Consider the following 26,299-nt stretch of genomic DNA (forward strand, 5'->3'; position numbering starts at 1 on the left):
AATTTTTTAAAGTTATGTCTGAAGCAAGAAGAAAAGACAAGGAATAGGTTCAGTTTCATCTCTGATACACCGTTTCTTGTTAAAATTGATGTTTTTTTTCTGCAGGCATTTGCTTCCTGAATGATGGTCCCACTCAGCCATCCACCTATACTTTCTACCAAGTCAATTTATACTGATTCTTCAGATCAGTTAATCACTGGTACGTTTCCCCTCCCCGGTCAAGGATCTTTTATTATACGCTATCGTAGAATCATATTCCTTTCCTTAGTGCACTTCTCTCAACTGATAAGTGCCCCCATTAATGTACTTACTTGATAAATATACGCCTGCCTTTCCTCTTCCAGGGCCGAAATTGTGCCTGGTTTTGCTCATCATTCTATAGTATATAGCAGGAGTTCAATAAACAGTTGTTACAGCAACATATTTAACTTACATTTTGTTCCCATCTCTTCACTCAGAGACTTTTCTTTGGATAGGGAAGGGTAAAATACCCGAAGACTTGAACTCCAAAAGAAACAAAATGATTCTATGCAAACGTTTCCTACTTAAAACTCATTCATTGGGCAAATATTCATTTAGTCCCTGGCACTATTTGGTAATGGGAATACAGGAGTGCATATGGCAGATAAAGTTCTGTTGCTGCCCTTACCAAGCTTCGTGCGGGTGACATGTGGTGTTAGTAAATGCATACTATATTGTCTGTATTTAAATCGAGTCCAAATCTCTCGCTCTAAATCCCGCCTTGGGATGTTTCTTACATCCCATGGGTTAAGGTTACTAAAATCAGCGTTTCTGAATCCTGTCTCAAGTTGTCTCATCTGGGCTTCCGTAGAATGGTTTCTTCGTAAGAGGGCCTTCAGCGACAGCGGAGCTCGGAAAAAAACGGGAATAAGGTGTCTTTTACATTTCCTCAAATACTATGAATGGTCTGAGGCGCAGGTCTGGTGTATTTAAATAGCCTTTAAACAGTATTCCCCCGCCCAAAAAACTGGCCTTGAAGGAACAAGTGAAACTCATCCTGCTTTTCATGTTTGCTGGGTTTGTCCGTTACACCCCTTCGCCCGCACCTACCTAGACAGGCAGCTTTCGGCCACCCTCCGGGGGTCCTGATTTTGAAAAGAGGAGTGGACCAATCAGATGTGGAGCGCTGTTTGGCGCTGCCATTTGAGCCTGGGCTGAAACTGCCGGTGTGACGGCCGAAGTGGCTCCGGGTGTCTGCAGAGGAGCTGGGGGCGGAAGCATGAGGCTAACGGCTTGGCTTCAGTGAGCGCACCGGGATGTGCAGGCCGGGAGGTAGAGGCAGGCTGATGGGGGAGGGAACGAGCAGCCTGTGAGACGGGGTGACGGCGGTGACCAGCCCGGGCAGGCACCGGGACTGGAAGAGTTGCCTGAGCAGCCGGCTGGTCCGGCGGCCAGGCTAGGGCGGGGGCGAGCGCCCAATTGAGCCTGCTGGGGTTGGAGGAGCGAGAAGGGTCCTCTTCACATTTCAGAGCTAACCAGACGGGGACAGTAAGGTTTGGGGGAAGGGGGATCGTTGGAAGTAGCCGGAAGTGGAGAGAATCTGGCAATAGGCGAGAAACAGAAAGAATCAGAAAGAAGAGAAGTCTATGTGAGTAGCTGAAAGGATTGGGTGACCAGAAAGAAGGTCGGTGTAAGTGAAGGAAGAGTGAGGTGTGGCTGGATCAAAGGGCTAAGAGAAGAGGGTCTGTGTAAGTGGATGTGAGTGAGGATCAAGGAAAAGCCGTGGAAGTGGCCGGGGGTCGGGGCCGCAGGAGTGCCAGACGGGGCCGGAAGGCAGCCGAGCGGAGTTCAAATTTGAGAGCGTTTGGAAATTGGAAGAGTTGGTGGCGAACGAGTGTCAGGACCTGCATCCTGCCTCTGAGAGTTATCGACGTGTCCGGAATGTGGGATCAGAGGCTGGTGAGGTTGGCCCTGTTGCAGCATCTGCGGGCCTTCTATGGTATTAAGGTGAAGGGTGTCCGTGGGCAGTGCGATCGCAGGAGACATGAAACAGCAGCCACGGAAACAGGGGTAAGTTCTGTGAAAAGGGATTTAGATTTAAAAGAAAGGGCACACCCTTTATCATCACTTATTACCAGATCGTGCTAAAATAAAATGTTCACTCTGTGTATCAAAAAGAATGGTTAGGTGTGTAATTCAGTTCAGATGGTCGATTGCCGATATTTAAAAAGTGACATTCTTGTTTGTTTGTTTGTTTTTTCCCAAGGATTTTTGATCATTGAGAGAAGGTTGCAGGATTTTCCAACTTCAGCACTATTGATATTTTGGATTAGATAATTTTTGTTAAAGGAAGACGAAATGCTGTTCTGTGAATTGTGGGATGTTTAGCGGGATGTCTGTCTTTTACCCACTAGATGCTGGTAGCATCTCTCAGTTGTGACAGTTAAAAATGTCTCCAGATATTGCCAGCTTACTGTATTTGGAACAGGTAGTACGTTGGGAGGGACAAAAACTCTACCCCTCCACCCTTGTTTTAGAGTACGGTTGTAGAGGGACAAGGGAGACCAGTGCATTTTCTACATGAATCCGTAGATGAAGTATGACAGAACATTAGAAATAGGCTTCAAATGATAACTGCATATTCACTAATTTAGGAAACAAATTTGCTGCTTGGCCATGTCATACTTTTGAGACAGCAATTTTTTTTTATATGAGTAAATTGAGAAGCCAGAGTGGAATAATTGAGAAGTCGTTGATGTTTTGGTGGTTGAGATAAAGGGATTTTGAATGAGATTTTAATAGCTCTGCCACATTATCAAGAATTCCATTGTGAAAAATAAGCCGAATGTAAAGCATTTCATTTTAAATGTATGTGCCTAATTTATATGGTACTTCCTAGTACTTGGAGACAAGCTAATAAAATTAATATACATTGCTTTTAATAGTTTATGGTTTCTAAAAAAAAGTGCTGGAGAAGAAAACCACTAACAAAAGTAATATGTGTACCTCTTAATCGCTGATAAACTTTAGAGAAGTTATTTTTGTTGATAGCAAATTAATGGCAATACATTTACTTATATTTAAAAAGCTGCAGTGATTTCTTCTGATTGTAAAACTGGCTTTCCAAGATCTCAAATGTAGCTGATTTTGTAAGTATATGGAAGAGTTTGTATATGGACTTTTTTTCACCCCTTTTCTTTATTTTTATTTTTTTTTTTTGAGATGGAGTCTCCCTCTGTCCCCCAGGCTGGAGTGCAGTGGCGCGATCTTGGCTCACTGCAAGCTCCGCCTCCCGGTTTCACGCCATTCTGCCTCAGCTTCCGGAGTAGCTGGGACTACAGGCGCCCGCCACCACGCCCGGCTAATTTTTTGTATTTTTAGTAGAGACGGGGTTTCACCATGTTAGCCAGGATGGTCTCTATCTCCTGACCTCGTGATCCGCCCTCCTCGGCCTCCCAAAGTGCTGGGATTACAGGCGTGAGCCACTGCGCCCGGCCTTTTCACCCCTTAACAAGAAAAACTGATGCCTGCTTTCAGAGTCAGATAGACCTGGGTTTGAGTCCTGTTCCACCCCTACTACATCTGTAAACTTGGGCTGCTTGTTTGATTTCCCTAAGCTTCAGTTTTATATTTATAAAGTGGGAACGTATTTCTCCTTGGATTGTTTAGGGATTTTTAAAAAGTGAAGCTCTTTATGTAGGCCTAGCACAGTGCGTGTCACATGCCACTTCTTCATCTAATAATAGTTGTCATATCAGTGGTCTGCCTCCTAATTGGTAATCATGCCATATAAATTCAGCTAGAAACACTTGTAAGAATATTCTAATGAAGAGATATACAAGATCATCGTGTTATGAGATCTAATGGGATAGTTTGTTTGAAAACACTTTCTTTAGCCCACTGGTATTTGTTAGCTAACTGTAGTTTTAAATTTTAAAAACATTTTATGAGATTAAATTATAGTGGTTACTTGTGAAGCCAGTTATTCTAAATAATAAGACTTAAGGAAAAAAACACGTTGAATTCTAATTATATATAACAGAAGTAGACTTACCAGCATAAGTATCTGGTTTATTTTTACATTTGGTTTGGTTGCACAGTATCAAGAAAATTCTGATTTACCCAATAAAGGGGTTGCCCATACTAACATTTTTTAAATAGTTCAGCTTAAAATGATGATCATAACATTAACAAATATTTTTTGAATGCTTACTCTGTCAGACACTGATACAAGTGTTTTGTATGTTTTAATTTATTTAATTCTTCCTACACCTCTATGACTTAGGATCTGTGTGAGGATACTGAGGAACAGAATGTTAATTTGATCCAGGTCACTCAGCTGTTAAGTACAAGAGTCAAGATTTAAAACCTGGCATTTTTGTGGGTGTGGTGGCTCACGCCTGTAATCCCAGCATTTTGGGAGGCCGAGGCGGGTGGATCACGAGGTCAGGAGATCGAGACCATCCTAGCTAACACGGTGAAACCGCCCCCACCCCCCGCCCTGTCTCTACTAAAAATACAAAAAAAATTAGCCGGGCGCCTGTAGTCCCAGCTACTTGGGAGGCTGAGTCAGGAGAATGGGTGAACCCGGGAGGCGGAGCTTGCAGTGAGCCGAGATCGCGCCACTGCACTCCAGCCTGGGCCACAGAGCGAGACTCCGTCTCAAAAAAAAAAAAAAAAACACCTGGCATTTTTGCCTTTAGGAGTCTACTCTCTTAAGTACTTACTATACTATACTGTCTTTTCAGCTTACAATATTTGTGAATTAATTGGAGCCAGGTGCTTGAAAGAGAATTAGTAAAATTTTGTTACTGTGTTGCATCATTAACAATGCTGAGTGATTTTTATTGTAAATATAAAGTAAAATATAACGCTCATAAAACATAAATACTTCTTGGTTGATAACTTGTGACATCGGAAAAAAATACTTCAGCATTCACAGAGCAGATGCATGTAAACTAAATTAACATGTGAGATTATGCGTACCCACTTAAGTGTGAATAACCAGACATGTACAGGCTTGAATTCACCTTTCAGTGCTGTGGAAAGCCACACATTTTTAAGAGGTTCGAATGCATGCGCAAAGATAGTGGCAAATTCTTTATTTCAGTGTGCAAAAACATTCAAGTTAACCAACACACAGCTTTACTCTTGGGATCTTCAATGTATTAAAATTTGAAAGGGAGGTTTTAAAAATGGGTTTCCAGCTAGTTAAATGAAGTTTGACTTAAATATTTGCACACTCCTGTCTTGCTTACTTCAGGGCATGGTTTGAAAAGCACTCTTCTATAGAAGGTGGAAAATATATTAGGTATAAAAATAACCTCTTCTGATATAATTTTAGGAAGACTCAATGAATGACAGGAATTACTGTTTTGCTTTTCAGTTGACTTAGTCTTTTGTGTAAGTATTTATAAGGTGACCAGAAGAAAGTATATAGTAAGTATTTATAAGATCATTAAAGGAACCTACAGTATTTTGGGGTAAATGTTAGTGTTTTGGACCAAATTCTGTTTTAAGAATTTACTGACTAACCAAATTGACTTTATGATCAGATTGGAAACTTGAGTTTACTAGATTATTTGAGGGGAATGACATTATCTTGGCCATCTTTGTACTCCCAGCACTTAGCATACTGTCTAATATAGTAATTATTTGTTATCGAATGCACTTGAAATGATTATTTTTGTCTTGATTGATAGTTTATCATTTATTTCTGATTTTTTTTAATTTCCTGAGGTCTTTAATTTGCCTAAGTTTAAGAAAACTGATATTATGCCTAATATTTGTGTTAGAGTAACTGAATTTGTCATTTTAGGGTAAAATATTTGGAGTACCTTTTAATGCACTGCCCCATTCTGCTGTACCAGAATATGGACACATTCCAAGGTAAGCAGAGTTTGAAATGAAGAAGGCCATGTGCAGTGGCATATGCCTGTAACCCCAGCATTTTGAGAGGCTGAGGTGGGCAGATCACTTGAGTCCAGGAGCTTAAGACCAGCCTGGGCAACATGGTGAGACCTCGTCGCAAAAGATAGAAAAATTAGCTTGGCGGAGTACACTTGTAGTCCCAGCTACTCAGGGGGCTGGGATGGGAGGATTGCTTGAGCCCAGGAGGTGGAGGCTACAGTGAGCCTTCTAGCCAGGGAAATGAAGAAGAAGAGAGTAAACCTTTCAAACTGGTTTTAGAGAGTTTAAAAGAAATAATCGATTAAAACATACTTGTTTCAAACTGGCAAATGATTTCATCTCTCATAATGTTAAAAATATTTTTTTAACTTTCACATATTTTAAATTTATAATTTGTACTCATTCCCAGGATTGAATTTTAAAGTCCAGTAATGAGTAAATGTTAGAAATCACAAAAAATTTTTGTTCTGTTAAGTCAGTTTTCAGTTCTATATGAATTCTTTTGCCACAGCTCAGATTAAGTAATATACTGAATTACCAATTCGGTAATAATTTTGACTTTTTTTTGTTTGTTTAAAAAATATTGGCCGGGCACAGTAGCTCATGCCTATAATCCCAGCACTTTGAGGGCCGAGGCAGGAGGATCGCTTGAGCCCAGGGTTCTGAGACCAGTCTGGGCAACAAAGCAAGATTCCATCTATAAAAAAATTTTAAACAAAAATCAGCTGGGCAAGGTGGTGTGCACCTGTAATCCCAGCTACTCCTGAAGCTGAGGCAGAGGATTGTTTGACCCTAGGAGTTTGAGGCTGCAGCGAGCTATGATCATTGCCACTGCACTCCAGCATTGGCAACAGAGTGAGACCCTGTCTCTTGAAAACAAATATTGAATAAAAGAATATTTAAGCTAAGATATTAGAATGTTTGTGAAAATGTATTATGTATCACTTAGCTTTTCTATGCCACTTATTATTTATAAATAACCTTTTGTTCTTTTTTTTTTTTTTTGAGACAGAGTTTTGCTCTTGTCGCCCAGGCTGGAGTGCAATGGCGTGACCTCGGCTCACCGCAACCTTCACCTCCTGGGTTCAAGTGATTCTCCTGCTTCAGCCTCCCGAGTAGCTGGGATTACAGGTGTCCACCACCACACTTAGCTAATTTTTGTATTTTTAGTAGAGATTGGGTTTCACCATGTTGGCCAGGCTGGTCTCAAACTCCTGACCTCAGGTGATCTACCTGCTTCAGCCTCCCAAAGTGCTAGGATTACAGGCATAAGCCACTGTGCTGGCCTATTCTAACTGCATCAGAAATTACTAGGAAAGTTTATGTTTTAAGAATATAATTTAGCCGGGCGCGGTGGCTCACGCGTGTAATCCCAGCACTTGGGGAAGCCGAGGCGGGCAGATTACGAGGTCAGGAGATCCAGACGATCCTAACACGGTGAAACCCCGTCTCTACTAAAAATACAAAACATTAGCTGAGCGTGGTAGCATGCGCCTGTAGTTCCAGCTACTCGGGAGGCTGAGGCAGGGGAATGGCATGAACCCAGGAGGCGGAGCTTGCGGTGAGCCGAGATTGTACCACTGCACTCCAGCCTGGGCGACAGAGCGAGACTCCATCTCAAAAAAAAAAAAAGAATATAATCTAAAAATGCATATGATGAAACTTATCCTTAATTCATTTCCCCTCCATCTAAAGTAGGGTTCATTTGGGCTACTATAGACCAATAATTAACAGGCCGGGCACAGGAGCTCATGCCTGTTATCCCAGCACTTAGGGAGGCCCAGGTGGTGGATTGATTGAGCCCAGGAGTTCAAGACCAGCCTGGGCAATATGGTGAAACCTTGTCTCTACAAAAAATAGAAAAATTACCTGGGCGTAGTGATGTGTGCCTATAGTCCCAACTAGTGGGGAGGCTGAGGTGGGAGGATCACTTGCGCCCGGGAGGCAAAGGTCGCAGTGAGCAGTGATGGCACCACTCCAGCCTGGGTGACAGAGCGAGACCCTGTCTCAAAATAAAAACTAAAAGAAAAAAAAAAACAGATTTTCAGCGTCTGGAATTGCAAAGTCATATTCCCAGGAGTAATGACTAAATCTTCATTGTAATTTCATGACCTACTTTTTATTTAATTAAAAAGACTGTTTTGTCAGTTACCTTCTGTAAATAAGGCTGACATTCAGCCACTGTGCTCCAATACAACTGTATCAGTTGTTTGTAGCTGATATTCATTCTAATTTGTGGGTCCCAGCTGTTCAATATCTAGGTATCTAAAGCCAACATTGAGATTATTGTTCAAAATAAAGAAATTGAGCACACTCCCCTTAATATGAAAAGGCTTGTAAGGACTGGGATATATCCTACTTTTCTGAGGGATAATGTTGGGGTGAGGAAAAAAAAACCTCACCCTGTTTTTGGGTAACGTAGGAGATGAGAAGATCACCCATGGAGAAATAGTAGATAAAAGAAGGTGGCCTTGGACGGAGCCCTGGGTGGTTCCAGCATGTAGAGGTCTCACATAAGAGGAGTGAGAAAAGGAATTTGAGAAGGAGCAGGCAGGGAGATAGCTGGAAAACTAAAAGAGTAGTGAAAAAGTATTTTTGAGATGAACAGGGAAGGGATCGGGTGTGTCAAATGGTGATAGAGCAATACAAGGACAACACACTGACCATGGATTTGGCAAGGCAGAGGCTGTTAGTGAGCTTGAAGAGAGCTATTTCTTTGGAGTAATGAGGTATGAGAATGATTGGGTAGGGGTGAGTAGAGACTGAGATATGAAGAAGTAGAGGCAGAAAAAAAAGGCAAGTCTCATGCTCTGAAGGGAAGCAGAAATGAAGTAGGATTGAGAAAGATAAAATTTAGTGTGCACATTGGAGTTGTTATGAGTAAAAAGATGGGCCTTGGAGAAGAATTTGGGAAGCAAGTAGACAACTAAAAGTAACATTTTATCTCAAAGACTACAGAGATTTGTGGCTTTAGAGCTTCTGAAAGGTATGTAGTGCTTGGCTTGCTCATGTATGTTAGCAGAGGAATAGGATTTGATTTGTATATCTAGCCACCTGAAAAAATATCTCTTTCAGCTTTCTTGTCAATGCTTGCACATCTTTAGAAGAACATATTCATACCGAAGGGCTTTTTCGGAAATCAGGATCTGTTATTCGCCTAAAAGCACTAAAGGTAAGCATATTGTTGAACTGTAATTTTTCATTTGAACCATTTTCTGATTTGGTTTTTAAAACTGAAATATTTAGGACTATTAATATGAATAGTTGACAGAAATTGAATTTGCATTTTTTTCATGGCAGAAGAATTTTTTTTTCCAAAAGAAATAGTATATTATTTCTATCGTGCTTTAAAAATTTAATAGGGTACTTTTAAATTCATGGTCCTTATTTCTATCAAGTATTATGTAAAATGAAAAAATTTGTTAAGTTGTATTGTTGTTAGCCTTGTAGAAGGAGTGATATAGCTGAGTGTGGTGGCACATGCTTGTAGTCCCAGCTACTTGGGAGGCTAAGGCAGGAAGATTGCTTGAGCCTGGGAGTTAGAAGCCAGCCCAGGCCACATAGTCTGTGCCACGTTTCTATAAAAATAAAAATAAATTTAAAAATCACTAAAAATAAAGTAGTGACATATTAAAATAAGAGTTCAGAGAAATTTACTAAAGAAAACTAATTAGAGTATAACAAAAGATACTTTATTTGCAATAAACTCTTAAGTTGCCAAAATACTCAAGATTATTATATTTATTTCAGAATAAACTGGATCATGGTGAAGGTTGCCTATCTTCTGCACCTCCTTGTGATATTGCGGGACTTCTTAAGCAGTTTTTTAGGGAATTGCCAGAGCCCATTCTCCCGGCTGATTTGCATGAAGCACTTTTGAAAGCTCAACAGTTAGGCACAGAGGAAAAGAATAAAGCTACACTGTTGCTCTCCTGTCTTCTGGCTGACCACACAGTTCATGTATTAAGATACTTCTTTAACTTTCTCAGGAATGTTTCTCTTAGGTAAGTGGTAGTTAAAACTCCTGGCAAATAATAGTTGAATTTTTCAACTAACGTTTTATGCTTGTAGGTATGTTCAATTTCATTTGGAATGGAAATTTTTCTTTAAAAATTACATATTTCATTAGTATAAAGAGTATACTCTGTCTAATTTAAGAAACAGCATACCAAATGATTTAATATTTCCTTATCTTAAAATCATCATCATGAATGCCTTAATGGTTCATTAGTGTTTATAAGATTCATTGTCCACTGAAAGGCTTTGTTTACTGGGTTTTTTAAATATTTCTGTTTTGCTTTTCAAAATTTCCCTCTCCCTGCTCTCAGTGAGCCTGCTTATTCTAGACATACTTGCTGCCTTCTGATACTTCCAACTTTTTATGTGTAGGTTTGAAAATCAGATAAAGATGTTCAATTTGTGTGGAAAAGGAAAGTATGAACTCTAAGATTAGCATGGTTTTTAGAATACATGTTTAAATATAGAGAGGCTATATATTTCTGGTTCTTTCTTGTGTTCAAGCCAATCATGTAGATGAAGGGTAACTATTTTGACTTGTGTATGACTGATAATAAGAGGTCTTCAAAACGTACTACATAATGTTATTTTAACTCTTCTGTATTTTCACCTTTGGCTCCAACTAATAAAGACTTTATTCACTTAAGATCCAGGGAGAATAAGATGGATAGCAGCAATCTTGCAGTAATATTTGCACCAAATCTTCTTCAGACAAGTGAAGGACATGAAAAGATGTCTTCTAACACAGAAAAGAAGCTACGATTACAGGCTGCAGTAGTACAGACTCTTATCGATTATGCATCAGATATTGGTAAGATGTAGCTGCATTATTAACAGAATTTGCTTAAATGAGGAAAATCTCTGTTTCTTCCAAAGGAACTATGAAGGCAACTGTTAGAAAGTTGGTATATTACTGACCTCACCCCCACCCTACAGTACCGGCCCCTCCTGCAAAGAAAAAAAGAAAAGAAATTGGTATATTACTATCTAAACATTTTTGGGGAAGAGTGGAGGAAAGATACTAATTGTCTTACTTGTGAACATTTTCATTTAGGGCGTGTACCAGATTTTATCCTGGAAAAGATACCAGCCATGTTGGGTATTGATGGTCTCTGTGCTACTCCATCACTGGAAGGCTTTGAAGAAGGTGAATATGAAACTCCTGGTGAATATAAGAGAAAAAGAAGACAAAGTGTAGGAGGTAAGTGGCAGTCCCATTTTGTGGAGGTACAGTGATTTGCTTTAATTGAAAGTACATTTCACATAAAGAAGCATGAACTGTGGTATGTGCCTTTTTGATGCTTAAAGCACAGCTGGAAAGATAGGACGTATGCATGTAAAAAGTTAAAGCGATAGTACAATCTAATGTTAAGTGCTAAATATTTAGCACAAACATAAAATGTGTTAAAAGGAGAAAAGTTCCCTGGGTTGTAATGATCAGGGACTTGTCAAAGAGGAGCCAAACTGAACCTTCTAGAATAATGGATAGAATTTAGTGGGATTGGGTGGAGGATCAGAATACTTGTATCCTATTCTAGATGAGAAGGATGCTATAAAGAAAGGTTTGTGTAGGGAAGAAGTAACCTATGTCTAATGTAGATAGAGCAGTATGACTTGAGCGAAGTGTTCGGCATAAGGATAAAGGATGGTATTATGGTAAACTTAATGCCAGGCTAAAGAATTAGAATATTAACCTGGGTGTTGGTGAATCATTGAAGATTTATGATGTAAGGCATGATATGATTAAAAAATTTTAGAAAATTACTAATTTGAAGAATTAAGACTTGGAAGTAGGGAGAATGGTCAGCAATGTGTGTCAGTAATCCAGGCATGAGATTATTGTTTGAGCTTGTTAGTGACATGGATTAGTTAGTTAGGAGTACGAACTAAATAATGAAGGAAATATTATCAAGGAAGAATCAGAAAGACCAAAAGTTTTATGATGGTGGAGTTGGTAATAAAACTTGCAATCTCCTTGATCAAGAAATCAGAGGCCATTATTCTTCCAATTACTTTAGGAAATTTCTTATCTTTGGAATATCAGAACCAAATGTTACTAACTATCCCAATCCCTTTTTCATCTTCTGGTTTGTTATTGCATACTTGTGTTTCTTCTTTACCTCCTTTGTAGATAGGATAATACTGATGACTTAGGTATGATTTTCCTAGGGCTACTGTAGCAAAGTACTACAAACTAGGTGGCTTAAACCAACAGAAATTTGTCTCACTGTTCTGGAGCCTAGAAGTCTGAAATCAAGGTGTTGGCAGAATGCCTGAGACCTGCAGGGGAGAATCCTTTCTTGCCTCTTCCTGGCTGCTGGTAGTGGCTGTCAGTCCTTAGCATTCCTTGGCTTGCAGCTGCGTCACTCCAATCCCTGCCTGTGTCATCCCATGGTGTTGCTCTGTGTCAGAACTTCCCTCTTACAGGGCACATTGGATTAGGGCCCACCCAGATGACCTCATTTTAACTCGAGTACATCTGTAAAGACACTAATTCCAAGTATGGTCACCTTCATAGGTACTGGGGGTTAGGACTTAAACATAGGTTTTTTGGAGAACACAATGCAACCCATAAAACTTCTATCTCAAATGAAGATATTTCTCAGATGCAGATCATCTTTATTGCCCTCTTTCCCAGTCCTGTAGTTTCAGTTATCACATCTAAATAGACAACCACCACATCTGTACCACCGTTATCTTGAAAATGTCAGTTCCGCTTTACTAATGGCTTGCTAGGCAGACCTCATCACATCTGCTTTTCATTGGTGCTTTAAGCTTAACGTTTTGAAATGACCATCTTCATCCTCTTTATCCTGGTTCTGTGTGAATTCCATTTTCTTCTAACAGCACCACTATTCCCTAGATACTCAGGCTTTAACCATGGGTTCTACATCTTCCTCTACCATCTATAATCAGACAGTTTTCATGTCGTATAAGATTCTGTCTCTGTAGTGTTTATTGCATTGTTACTGTAAGAATCTTCTTGGCCGGGCGCGGTGGCTCACGCCTGTAATTCCAGCACTTTGGGCGGCCAAGGCGGGTGGATCATGAGGTCAGGAGATCGAGACCATCCTGGCTAACACGGTGAAACCCCGTCTCTACTAAGAATATTAAAAACTAGCTGGGTGTGGTGGCGGGCGCCTGTAGTCCCAGCTACTCGGGAGGCTGAGGCAGGAGAATGGTGTGAACCTGGGAGGTGGAGGGTGTAGTGAGCTGAGATCGGGCCACTGCACTCCAGCCTGGGCAACATAGCGAGACTCCGTCTCAAAAATAAAAATTAAAAAGAGAATCTTCTTGGTCTTTATGCCTCCTCCTTGAATCTACCCTACATATTGCTATTAAGTCTCACATTTTTTTTTTTTTTTTTTTTTTTTTGAGACGGAGTCTGTCTTTGTCACCCAGGCTGGAGTGCAGTGATGCTATCTTGGTTCACTGCAACCTCCACCTCCTGGGTTCAAGCGATTCTCTTGCTTCAGTCTCCCAAGTAGCTGGGATTACAGGTGCATGCTACCATGCCTGGCTAATTTTTGTTTATTTAGTAGAAATGGGGTTTCACCATGTTGGCCAGGCTGGTCTCTAACTCCTGACATCAAGTAATCTGCTTGCCTTGGCCCCCCAAAATGCTAGGATTACAGGTGTGAGCCACTGCACCTGGCCAAGGCTTACATTTTAAATGTATAACTCTACTCAAGTATCTCACACACATACCCTTCAGAAGTTTTAATTGGTAATAGTGATATTTATAACTTGGTATTAAAGGTCTTTCATAGGATTGCTCTAGCATACCTGTCTACTATTTCCTGTCTTTGAACAACTTTAGTCAAACTATGTTATTTATTTTCCAGACACTTTTATTCATTTGCTTACATTATTTATTGATATAATGTTTTTACTTCCATCTCTACTGATCTTTTAAATACGTTTATTCGTGCCTCCATTTCCATGGTTCTTGCCTCAGTTCAGACCTTCATCTTTTGCCTTAACATGTAATGATTTCTTTTTCCCTACCCTTACTGTACATTATATGTATTTGTATTACATTTCTTTCTGTATTGTGTCTATTTTAGGGATATGGAAGTATAAGTGGGGAATGGAATAAAAATATATCCTTCAGTATTTTTCCTATTTTGAAATAATTCCTCTTTAAATAACTTAAAATTTATAAGCCGATGTAAAGTTACATGTTGAAAGAAGACCACAAATATTAATATGAATTATTGGTGAAAGACAAGTAAATGTTAAGTTATAATTGCTTATGCCTTGCATTTCAGATTTTGTTAGTGGAGCACTAAATAAATTTAAATCTAACAGAACACCTTCTATTACACCTCAACAAGAAAGAATTGGTAGGTATTTATTATATGCATTTATTTAAATTAAAATTTGTATAGTGTTCTATAAAATGCAATTACAATAATAATTACCTAACTTAGAAATCAAATTCAGTTTAATCAAATCAAATATTATTTTTAATAGACATACTGTACTATATATACTATGTTGTGACATTGCTAATTACATAGGCTATAATGAACCCAAAATTGTAGGCAAAAATTTTTTTAGTCTCTTATGTCTTTAATCTTCTTAATCATGCTTTTCTGTTTGTAATTTACATGCTATTGAGCATGTGAAAATAGTTCAACCTCATTTTTATCTTAGGACTAGAAGTTCGTTATTGTATATTTCAATTTTTTATCCTAATTTGCTTGTGGCTGAAATTATTCAGCCAGTAAGAGTAAACATGATCTTCTGTTTTCTAGAGTGAAGAAATGAACTGGTTAATACTCACTTATGATGAAAAGCAAAAATAATATTTAGATTAGTTTTTGTTTCAACTCCTTGATTGTAATTTCTTCCTTACATTGATATTCTTTGATGTGTATCATATGCATCTTTTAGTCTATTAGATTTAAGTAACTGCTGTCTCTTAGATTTAAGTAACTGCTGTCTCTTAAGAGTTTTGCCTCTGCGACTTCCTTATTTTCATTTAAGTAATTACAGTGTTTTAGTTAAACAACATCTACTTAACTGATGATGTAAATATATTCTCATTTTTTGTTTAGCTCTAAGTAATAGCTTTATAAGAAGAAATTACGTAAAGCTTTTGTATGTTGTCAACTCTGCAGTAGAAACAAGTTGGTTTTGTTTTGATATTTTTTCAGCCCAGCTATCTGAATCACCAGTGATTCTTACACCAAATCCTAAGCGTAAATTGCCAGTAGATTCTTCTCATGGTTTCTCAAGTAAGAAAAGGAAGTCCATCAAGCACAATTTTAACTTTGAGCTGTTGCCAAGTAATCTCTTCAACAGCAGTTCTACACCGGTATCAGGTAGCAAATAGAATTTATATAAATGGATTGTAAACATTAAAATTCATGTTAATAATACCACCCTTAGGAACTAGAGCTTTGTTCTGTTTTATCCAACCTATGAATTTTTATAAAACCCCCTGCCTTTTAAAATAGACACTGTTTCAATATAGTGTGTGTGTGTGTTTTATGACAACATCTATTGAAAGTTATGATAACCCAGAGTAGTAGTTGGGGCTTCTGGTGATAGCATTGATGCTTAGGTTTTATGCGATTAGACATCCTGAATCCTGCTGTAGTTACTTCTGGGTCTATAGCTGTGGCTTTATTGCTGTCATTTGTTGAATTGAGGTTGCCAGTTGTTTGATCATGTCTGATTCCCAAATGGGAGTGTTACTATTGCAGGTTATGGTTTGAAAATGAGGGTATTTTTAAAGTTTTAGACTCAAGTACTTTTTGTAAAAGCTTTAGAACTTTGTTGACGCTATTCCTTGTGCCATGGCTTCCAGATCCCTTACCAGCCCAGCCATTTTCTTCCACATTAACTGCAAGTTCTAATGTGGCCAACCAGAGCCTTCAGAGAATAATAGAGTATGATCATGCTAATCCGGAGATTAGTCTGGGTCTTGGATTCAATTGGCTCTTTTAGCATATACAAAATTCAAGTTGGCTCATACTAACCTTATGATCAACCAAAAATGAAATGAAACTCTAAGCCCAGGGTCCTCCATCTCATTTATCTTACATTTAGTCAAAATGTGAGTGATCTCTGATTATTTTAGATTTTTATTTTGTTGGTTTCAGACAATGTTAAGTTTCATTTTTGATTCATTATCTGAGTTATGAGTTCTTTCCCAAAGCCTCTCTCTTTTTTCTGTTGTCCAAAAGCGTTCTTACTTGTTTTATTGAGAGTTGAACAGAATAGCAACTTGAAGTTTTCCAGAAAAAACCACTTCTTCACATGTTCTCTAGGGCTCATTGAAATGTGATGATAGTAACTCTGAAGCTTATGTCTGTAGCTTTTGCAGTGTTCACAGGTTGGAGACTTAAACTTTTTTAAGTAACATAGTTCAGTTTTTTTTTTTTTTTTTTGAATATTTAAAAGCCTTTGCAGTTGAGAGGACTTTTTTCAAATGGCAAATGGGAGTCGTAGTTCTACCTGCCTTTGCTTATTAGCATTACATTTTCCTCAAGGAATGAACATAGTGATTCCTCCTTCTCCTCCTCCAAGCTCCCAAAACAGAGGTTAAACAGTCTTGTGCTATTTTTAGTTTGAGCTTGCCTAATCAGTGAATTTTCTTTATAAAAAAATTTAAAGGTTCAACAACAGTAATCATATTATTTTTACACTACTTTTCTTTGACCCTGCTTTCTCAGCCACAATTCAACAAATTCCATTTGCAAAATTGAAAACAGATTGATTTCTAGGTTTAGATTATAACAAATATGATGCTTTTAAAATATATAAAGGCAACATTAGTCTGTAGTCTAATTTTTTTTTTTTTTTTTTTTTTTTGAGACAGAGTTTTGCTCTTGTTGCCCAGGCTAGAGTGCAATGGCACGATCTCGGCTCACTGCAGCCACCACCTCTCAGGTTCAAGCAATTTTCCTGCCTCAGCCTCCCAAGTAGCTGGGATTATAGGTGGCCACCACCACACCTGGCTAATTTTCTTTTGTATTTTTAGTAGAGACGGGGTTTCACCACGTTGGCCAGGCTGGTCTTGAACTCCCAACATCAGCTGATCAACCTGCCTTGGTCTTCCAAAGTGCTGGGATTACAGGTGTGAGCCACCATGCCTGGCCATAATTTTCTTATGTATGTGATAAATTTGCATTGTTCCGTATGTTCTGACTGTGCCTCCTGCGACCGTTGACGCATTTTTTATTTTTATTTTTTGAGACGGAGTCTCGCTCTGTCTCCCAGGCTGGAGTACAGTGGCATGATCTTGGCTCACTACAACATCCACCTCCGATGTTCAAGTGATTCTTGTGCCTCAGCCTCCTGAGTAGTTGGGATTACAGGCATGCACCACCACACCCAGCTAATTTTTATATTTTTAGTAGAGATGGGATTTCACCATGTTGGCCAGGCTGGTTTGAACTCCTGGCCTCAAGCAATCCGCCCACCTCAGCCTCCCAAAATACTAGGATTACAGACGTGAGCCATGATGCCTGGCCGAATACGTTTTTAAAGTGACTAGACTGCAGTCCTAGAATAAAGCTACTTATGTCACTTTAGATGTATAATACCGGCTTCCAAAATTTTCTTTAGCTAAATGCACCCCAAAGTTTCTATGGTGGTTGTATTTTTTCCGTTTTCATAATTGAAAAAACGTGAATGTCTCTGGGAAACTTTGTGAATTCTTTATTAATAACTCAGATGAATTGAGAGGGTTCATGTTTGTTGACTGTGTCCTGGGTGTGATTCAAACATAAGTGTATATGGAGCCTTTGTTCATAACTATTTTACTTCTTCATAATTGTTTACTGTAATTGATTTCATAATATAAATGGTGTTAAATAATTGAACTTCTGTTGTACCAATAATTATTTGCATGGAACACAGCAGCAGCCAAGTGATTAGGCATGTATTATAGAATAATTAGTTTTTGTTTACTTGCCAAAAATATTGAACAAATTACATTCCGGAGTCAGGTGGGTAGCAGTTGGCCAGCAGGTATATCTCAAATACTCAGATTCCAACTTGTTTGCCAATAGCTTATTTTTTATAATACCACTAATTAGTATTATGTACTAGATACTGACTAAATACTAACAGTAATATTCATCATAGAAGTCCGTTTTCAGAGCCTAAAGCCATTTAGTAAGTGATGGAGCAAACTCAAGCCTGTCTCCAAATCTTGTTCTTTTTCCAGTCTGCAATGGTGCCTACTCCTGCCTTGTATTATTAAAAGAGTTTAAAGAAAAGCTCTAATATGAAAGTAATGCTTAGTCTGACCTTTAAGCAAGTGAAAAGTAAGAAATGAGTGCTTTTTCTTAGCTGAGTTGGGTTACTTGACACTTGAAGTTTCTAACCTGAAATTAAGTGATTTCGGTTGTTGCTTGGGATAGAAATTAAGGCTTTGAATCTAATTGCTGCTATAACTATTTTATACTTTGAAAGGAAAATAGGTATGCGTGGTATATTACATGTGGTTATTTTTGTAGTTCACATCGATACAAGCTCAGAAGGGTCATCTCAGAGTTCACTCTCTCCTGTACCCATTGGTGGAAACCATTTGATCACTGCAGGTGTGCCAAGGCGAAGTAAAAGAATTGCAGGCAAAAAAGTTTGCAGGTACTTTATCCAGGACATTTTGTTTTCATCGGATAAATATTTGGTGTACACATAATTAATAATGTTTTGTCTTTCTGTCAAGCATCATATTTGAGTCGTAATTTTTTAAAATCCCTTCTGCCTTTATAGTCTTATTAATCAATTGCCTTTTCAATACCCACCAGAGAAAAATTACTAATTTGAGTCCACTTTGCTTGCTTAAAATCCTATTTTATGTTGATGGTGTAATTTTAAAATTTCCTGTTAGAGGCTGGGCACGGTGGCTTATGCCTGTAATCCTAGCACTTTGGGAGGCTGAGGTGGGTGGAACACTTGAGCTCAGGAGTTCAAGACCAGCCTGGGCAATGTGGCAAAACCTCATCTCTACTAAAAAGTACAAAAATTAGCCAGGCATGGTGCCACACGCCTGTAGTCCCAGCTACCTGGAAGGCTGAGGTGAGAGGATCATCTGAGCCCAGGGATGTCAAGGCTACAGTGAGCTGTGATTATGCCATTATACTCCAGCCTGGGCCACAGAGTGAGACCCTGTCTCAAAAAATAAAAAACAAACAAAAAAATTCCTGTTAGGTTAAAAAGCTAGCCTATTCTAACAATTCTGATTTATAACTGACTAAATAACTTTTAAGATTAACAGATTTTTATATGCAAATGCAATGTGTTCATATATGGTATCTTAAAGTTGAACTGTTTTTAAAGAATTATTAAGCCACCCAATTATTATCAATATGATTTGCTATGGACTTTATTTCAAATTTCGTATTTCAAGTATTTCTCTGGTGTTCATACTATAAACTGACATTTTTAATTCCACTTCTTCTAGAGTGGAATCAGGAAAAGCAGGCTGCTTTTCTCCTAAAATCAGCCATAAAGAAAAGGTTCGAAGATCTCTTCGTTTGAAATTCAATCTAGGGAAAAATGGCAGAGATGTAGTAAGTTTCTTACCATTTTATTGATCTTTATATTAGCATAACGCTATAAACTTGATACTAAAAAACACTCATAGCCCTGCCTTCCCTCCAGTGACTGTCTCATTCTGTTCTTTTTATACAAAACTCTTATACTTGAGTTAATACCAAATTTCCTTGCATTGGAGTACCCAAAGCTTAGTCCTTGGACTGCTCTTTTTTCTCCCCACTCACTCAAGGTGATCATCAGTTTTAAACGTTATATACAGGTTGAGTAGCACTTATCCAGAATGCTTGAGACCAGAAGTATTTCAGATTCCCCATTTTTGGGGGAGATTTTGGAACATTTACATTATTTTTACCAGTTCAACATCCCTAATCTGAAAATCTGGAGTGCTCCAGTGAGCATTTTCTCTGAGCATCATGTCAACTACTTAAAAGCTTTGGATTTTGGGGGCATCCAGAATTTTGGCCTTTCAGATTTGGAATGCCCCACCTGTATTTACTTACAACTTCCAAGTTTATGTTCTCCAGTCCCAAATCCTCTTCTGAACGACTTGGCTGTTTCTTAACATCTGCTTTTTTGACTCTCCTACTTGGATATTTAATCCAATAGGCATTTCAAATGTAACCTGTCCCAAACAGATGCATCTTTGCTGCCACTATCCCCTGCACCAAACAACACTTTTACCTGTGGTTTTCCCTATCTCAGTTGTGGCAAATCGTTCTTCCAGTCACTTAAGCCAAAAACCATGGTCACATCCTTGATTCCTCACTTTCTCTGATACACCATGTCTAATCCATTAGAGAATCTTGTCTAACTTCTGCGTTTAGAGTATCTCCAAACTGACCAGTTCTCACTATTACTACTTTTCCCACTTTCTCTAAGTTCTGTCATCTCTTGGCTGGATTACTCTAGTAAACTCCTATTAATAGTTCTTCCTTCTCCTACCCTTGCTGCAGTTCTGTAGTTGAAATTGCTCTTTTAAAATCTGTTAGGTTATGTAGTTTTCTGCTCAGAACTCTCCAGTGACTCCTCATTTCACTCTGAATAAAAGCCAGAGTTCTCATGTTGACCTGCAAGGCCTCACGTGGTCTGTTCTCAGGCTGCATTTCTGAGCTCTCCTCCGGTCCCCCTTGCTCACTCTGCTCCAGTCTGAGAGACTGCACTGGCATTCTGCTCTTTCTGTAGTGTTCTTCCCCCTTAAATCTTCATGGCTCTCGCCTTTGTTTTGTTTTACTCACAAATTATCTTCTCATCACCCTATTTTAAACTAAACCTCCATTCTTCACCACTCCATATCCTTTTTACCCTGTTTTACTTTTCTCCATAGCACTTTTCACCTTGTGTATTGTATTTATGCAATATAATTTACTGTTTATCTTATTTAAGTCTAAATTTCCCCATCTAAATAGAATGTAAATTACATAAGGATAAGATTTTGGTCTAGGTACCCCACTGCCCCAACTATTTGTGAACAGGCCCTAGCACAGAGTCAGAACACATACAAAAATTATTTTAATTAATAGGTGAGACTGTTTTAAAAATAGATCATAAAATATCAACTAATAGCAAAATCAAATGATTACAGTTTTCATTAGCAGGCAAGAATATTTGTCATTGTTAAGAATTGTTTCTCAATTATATATCCCTTTTTAAATCAGCTAAAGATTTTGATAACTACAAAAAAATTATTCTGTCTTTATATTTTGAATTAACTAGGCTTATTTCTTAACTAAAACTTTTTTTTTTCTGTACAGAATGGATGTTCTGGTGTCAATAGATATGAAAGTGTTGGTCGGCGACTTGCAAATCAACAAAGTTTAAAAAATCGAATTGAATCTGTAAAAACAGGTTTGCTTTTTAGCCCAGATGTTAATGAAAAGTTACCAAAGAAAGGTACATTTACATACTACTGTTAGAGTTTTACCTGAAAATCCTGCTTTAGTTGCTTTTTTAATGGTAAAACATTAATTAATTTACTGTTCTAGAGATTAAAAGTTCATGTTTGAATAGTGAAAATATTAGAATTGGCAATGTGTTTGTTTTTTTTTTTTTTTTTTTTTGAGACGGGGTCTCGCTCTGTCGCCCAGGCTGGAGTGCAGTGGCGCAATCTCGGCTCACTGCAAGCTCCACCTCCCGGGTTCATGCCATTCTCCTGCCTCAGCCTCTCCGAGTAGCTGGGACTACAGGCGCCCACCACCACGCCTGGCTAATTTTTTGTATTTTTAGTGGAGACGGGGTTTCACTGTGGTCTCGATCTCCTGACCTCATGATCCGCCCGCCTCGGCCTCCCAAAGTGCTGGGATTACAAGCGTGAGCCACCGTGCCCGGCCGGCAATGTATTTTTCTATCAACAATTGGGAAATGCTTATACATGTAAATATGAAAATGTTTGACATTCTTATGTTAAAAATTATTTCTTGTAACACAAATACTTTATTAGAATTAAATTCTTAGTAACTTATTTGCCATGTGCTTGGATATTATTTCAAAACAAGGTTAAATACAAAGGATTAAGCACTGAACTGCTTTATTTTAGGTTCAGAAAAGATCAGTAAGTCTGAGGAAAACTTACTAACTCCAGAGCGACTAGTTGGAACAAATTACCGGATGTCCTGGACAGGACCTAATAATTCAAGTTTTCAAGAAGTAGATGCAAATGAAGCTTCTTCAATGGTGGAAAATCTTGAGGTAGAAAACTCTTTGGAGCCTGATATTATGGTAGAAAAGTCACCTGCTACTTCATGTGAACTCACCCCTTCCAATTTAAACAATAAGCATAATAGCAACATAACAAGTAGCCCTCTTAGTGGGGATGAAAATAACGTGACCAAAGAGACTTTGGTGAAAGTTCAAAAAGCATTTTCTGAATCTGGAAGTAATCTTCACACATTGATGAATCAGAGGCAGTCATCAGTAACTAATGTGGGGAAAGTAAAATTAACTGAACCATCTTATTTAGAAGATAGCCCAGAGGAAAATCTATTTGAAACTAATGATTTGACTGTAGTAGAATCAAAGGAGAAATATGAACACCACACTGGTAAAGGTGAAAAATGTTTTTCAGAGAGGGACTTTTCACCCCTTCAAACTCAAACATTTAATAGAGAAGCAACTATAAAATGTTATTCAACCCAGATGAAGATGGAACATGAAAAAGACATTCATTCAAATATGCCAAAAGATTCTTTAAGCAAGCAAGAATTCTCCAGTGATGAACAAATAAAGAAACAGCAGTCCCCAAAGATTAAACTAAATAATAAATTAAAGGAGAATGAGAATATGATTGAAGGTAACTTACCGAAGTGTGCAGCACATAGCAAGGACGAGGCTAGATCCTCTTTCTCACAGCAGAGTACATGTGTTATAACAAACTTGTCAAAACCTAGGCCCATGAGAATCACTAAACAGCAGTCATTGGAAACATGTGAGAAAACAGTTTCTGAAAGTTTACAAATGACAGAACATAGAAAGGTTTCTGATCACATACAGTGGTTTAACAAGCTTTCTCTAAATGAACCAAATAGAACAAAAGTCAAGTCACCTCTTAAGTTTCAGCGTACTCCTGTTCGTCAGTCCGTCAGAAGAATTAATTCTTTGTTGGAGTATAGCAGACAACCTACAGGCCGTAAGTTGGCGAGTCTTGGTGATACAGCTTCTCCTCTGGTCAAATCAGTGAGCTGTGACGGTGCTCTTTCCTCTTGTATAGAAAGTGCATCAAAAGATTCCTCTGTTTCATGTATCAAATCAGGTCCTAAAGAACAGAAGCCCATGTCATGTGAAGAGTCAAATATTGATGCAATTTCAAAGTCAAGCATGGAGTTACCTTCGAAATCTTTCTTAAAGATGAGGAAGCACCCAGATTCAGTGAATGCTTCTCTTAGGTCTACTACAGTTTGTAAACAGAAGATGTTATCTGATGGCCAAGTTAAGGTTCCTTTGGATGATCTGACTAATCATGATATAGTAAAACCAGTTGTAAACAACAATATGGGCATTTCTTCTGGGATAAATAACAGGGTCCTTAGGAGACCATCAGAAAGAGAAAGGGCCTGGTACAAAGGTTCTCCAAAACATCCTATCGGAAAAACTCAATTACTACCAACAAGTAAACCTGTAGATTTGTAATTGATAAATGTTATACTTGTCATTAATGTAAATAAAGTGAGCAATTGGTATGACTTGCAGGATAATCTACATGTTAGTTCGTAGCTCAGGATGATTGTTAAGCAATAGATTTGCTCTGAAACATTTTTATTTCACTGCACAAGCAACTTGGATTTTTATTTGTACAAATTACTTCTTTTTCTTAATGATGGCAATTTTTAAACTTTAATTTTATTGTGATCTCTTAAAGCAGAGGTTAGACTTTACCTTTCTGACTCTGTCGTCCAAGCTGGAGTGCAGTGGCACGATCTCTGCTCACTGCAATCTCCGCTTCCTGGGTTCATGCCATTTTCCTGCCTCAGCCTCCCCAGTAGCTGGGACTACAGGTGCCCACCACCACGCCCAGCTAATTTTTGTATTTTTAGTAGAGACGGGGTTTCACCATGTTAGCCAGGATGGTCTCGATCTCCTGACCTTGTGATCTGCCCGCCTCAGCCTCCCAGAGTGCTGGGATTACAGGTGTGACCCACCGTGCCCAGCTAGACTTTACCTTTCTAAATAAATTGTTGACTGGATTTATGAGAAGTTAATTTTCGAAAATGACATGATATTTTTGTGTGATAGGAAGAATGGGGCAAGTTGTGCCTATTTCCTCCAAGTCAGATAAGGTTTCTAAAATAAATAAATTTCTAGCATGTAAAGGGTAGAGATAAACTCTGCAAATCTTATGTCTGGAGTTATATTAATGTTTATTGTCCTTGCCAAAATTCCTAGAAATTAATTTCCTTCAATAGCATCCTAATACTCTATTTTTATTTGGGGCAGAGTAATTTCATTTATAGTGCCGGTAGGTGTACCATGTGTTCACTCGAACTAAGAACAATGGTTAAGGCGGAATAATGACTAAAATATGTTCATATATTATGATGTGGAAATAATTGATAACTTTTAAGCCATACTATGTTTTTAAAGATAATTTGCACAAACACATTTGTGTCTGTTTTGTCCAATATAGATCTGGCAATTATTTAAAGAGGGATAATCTTGAAAAAAATTAACCAAGGTGATTTCTTATATCTAGATGCTCGATTTTGGAATTTGAAATAGTAGACGCACCTCTTTACCTTTTTTACTTGGATAAAAACCTATGATTATTTTGTCCTGTGTGTAAATGTTATTTATTTAGCATAGACATTAAAGATAACTCTCTGGAAAATGACTTGACTAAGGCTCTCGTGAAATTCAAAGTGCCATTTAGAACATGCACCAAATCGTCAAGTAAATCTGTCTAAATTTATATTTTAAATTATTACAAATTACACATCTTTGAGGAAAGAATATTATGAACAATAAAACATATTCTCTAGGTTGTAGAGGAAGGAATAAGCAGACAGAATCAACCACTAAAGGTAGTTTTTCAGATTGGTTGTTAGAATGTCATGTTTAGATGTTGGAGCAGATTAGAGCAGCATTCATGCCACTCGGAGCAACCAGACTTACAGCATAAGTATGTACGAGGAATTTCAAATCATCAGATGTTTGCTTGGCTAGGTTCTTTGTTTATTTGATATCAAATAGGTTTGTAGATGTTTATGGCATTTCTAATTGTAAGTAGAGACAAAATAATTCATATACTCAGATATATGTTGTCTGCTTTAAACAATTTTTAAATTTTAAAAATGCATTAATGTCTTTTTATATCCATCAAGGGAAGGATGAAATGTTGAATTTGAAGACTAATTCAGTAAGAAGTCCTAGGGGTTTAACTGTACATACTACCTGAACTGGCTTTTCTGAGAGATGAATCAATAATGAGAAATGTCTGTTTTAAAAACTACCACGTGACTACTATTTTTGTTAGCTGAAAGCTGCAATACAGAGTCTTCCAGGAATGTGAAGGTGACTAGCTTGAAGATACGGTAACTAGAGAGTCAGAAAAGTTTTGTTTTAGACTTGATTTAATGTGTTTTTATTTTTTCTTATACAAAATAGAGATAATGTTGCTAACTTCATGGGATATTTGAGGAAATGATATGAAAGTGTCTGGACATGTGCAGTAACCTCATGGGTTCTTCTCACTGTCTTATAAATGTAAATAAAGATCTAATATTAATTTGGTTATCTAATAAGCAACAAACAACTTAATACATAGAACTTAGTAGACTGCACGGCCACATTCTATAATGTGATCACTAAGAACTTAATGTAGGATTTTAATAGTCATATTTTTCTTAATTGTGGCAGAATTCAAACAATTTTGTGATCTTTTTTGTTTGTTTGTTTTTTGTTTTTTGTTTTGAGACAGAGTCTCGCTCTGTCGTCCAGGCTGGAGTGCAGTGGCACAATCTCAGCTCACTGCAACCTCCATCTCCCAGGTTGAAGCGATTCTTCTGCCTCAGCCTGCTGAGTAGTTGGGACTACAGGCATGCACCACCATGCCCGGCTAATTTTTGTAGTTTTAGTAGATATGGGGTTTCACCATATTGGCCAGGCTGATCTCGAACTCCTGACCTTGTGATCCTCCCACCTTGGCCTCCCAAAGTGCTGGGATTACAGGTGTGAGCCACCGCACCTAACCTCTGTGATCTCTTAAATATATATGAAGTTTTATTTTTGAAATACCAAATTTCAAATGAAGCATAGGCATTTTGATGTATTTCAGTTAAATTCAACACAAAAGCAGTAAATTGTAGTGACTTCATTTTTTTCAACCACAAAATGAAGACAACAATGAAGAAAGCTAAAGTAAAACTCAGAATTGAAAAGTCTCTGCATCGATAATAAATAC

General features: G+C 38.1%; 1 protein-coding gene across 1 annotated transcript; it reads left to right on the forward strand.

The window, feature by feature from the left end:
- Positions 1–820: 820 nt before the first annotated feature.
- On the forward strand, positions 821–24,727 carry ARHGAP11A (Rho GTPase activating protein 11A). The gene is made up of 12 exons (XM_055278570.2): positions 821–2,031; positions 5,780–5,850; positions 8,947–9,043; positions 9,622–9,875; positions 10,536–10,699; positions 10,943–11,089; positions 14,160–14,234; positions 15,051–15,218; positions 18,366–18,495; positions 19,316–19,424; positions 21,162–21,300; positions 21,944–24,727. The coding sequence occupies exons 1-12, from the start codon at positions 1,903–1,905 to the stop codon at positions 23,530–23,532; spliced, it is 3,072 nt and encodes a 1,023-aa protein (XP_055134545.1). The 5' UTR covers positions 821–1,902; the 3' UTR covers positions 23,533–24,727.
- The last annotated feature ends 1,572 nt before the right edge of the window (positions 24,728–26,299 follow it).

The sequence above is a fragment of the Symphalangus syndactylus genome, chromosome 5 (assembly GCF_028878055.3).
Source record: "Symphalangus syndactylus isolate Jambi chromosome 5, NHGRI_mSymSyn1-v2.1_pri, whole genome shotgun sequence".
In the NCBI taxonomy this organism is placed as follows: Eukaryota; Metazoa; Chordata; class Mammalia; order Primates; family Hylobatidae; genus Symphalangus; species Symphalangus syndactylus.

Bases quoted from the DNA above. Each gene is read 5' to 3' on its own strand.
- ARHGAP11A (XM_055278570.2), top strand. From the start codon at position 1,903: ATGTGGGATCAGAGGCTGGTGAGGTTGGCCCTGTTGCAGCATCTGCGG. The intron at 14,235-15,050 runs GTAGGTATTTAT...ATATTTTTTCAG, and splicing joins ACCTCAACAAGAAAGAATTG to CCCAGCTATCTGAATCACCA. The intron at 15,219-18,365 runs GTAGCAAATAGA...TTATTTTTGTAG, and splicing joins CAGTTCTACACCGGTATCAG to TTCACATCGATACAAGCTCA.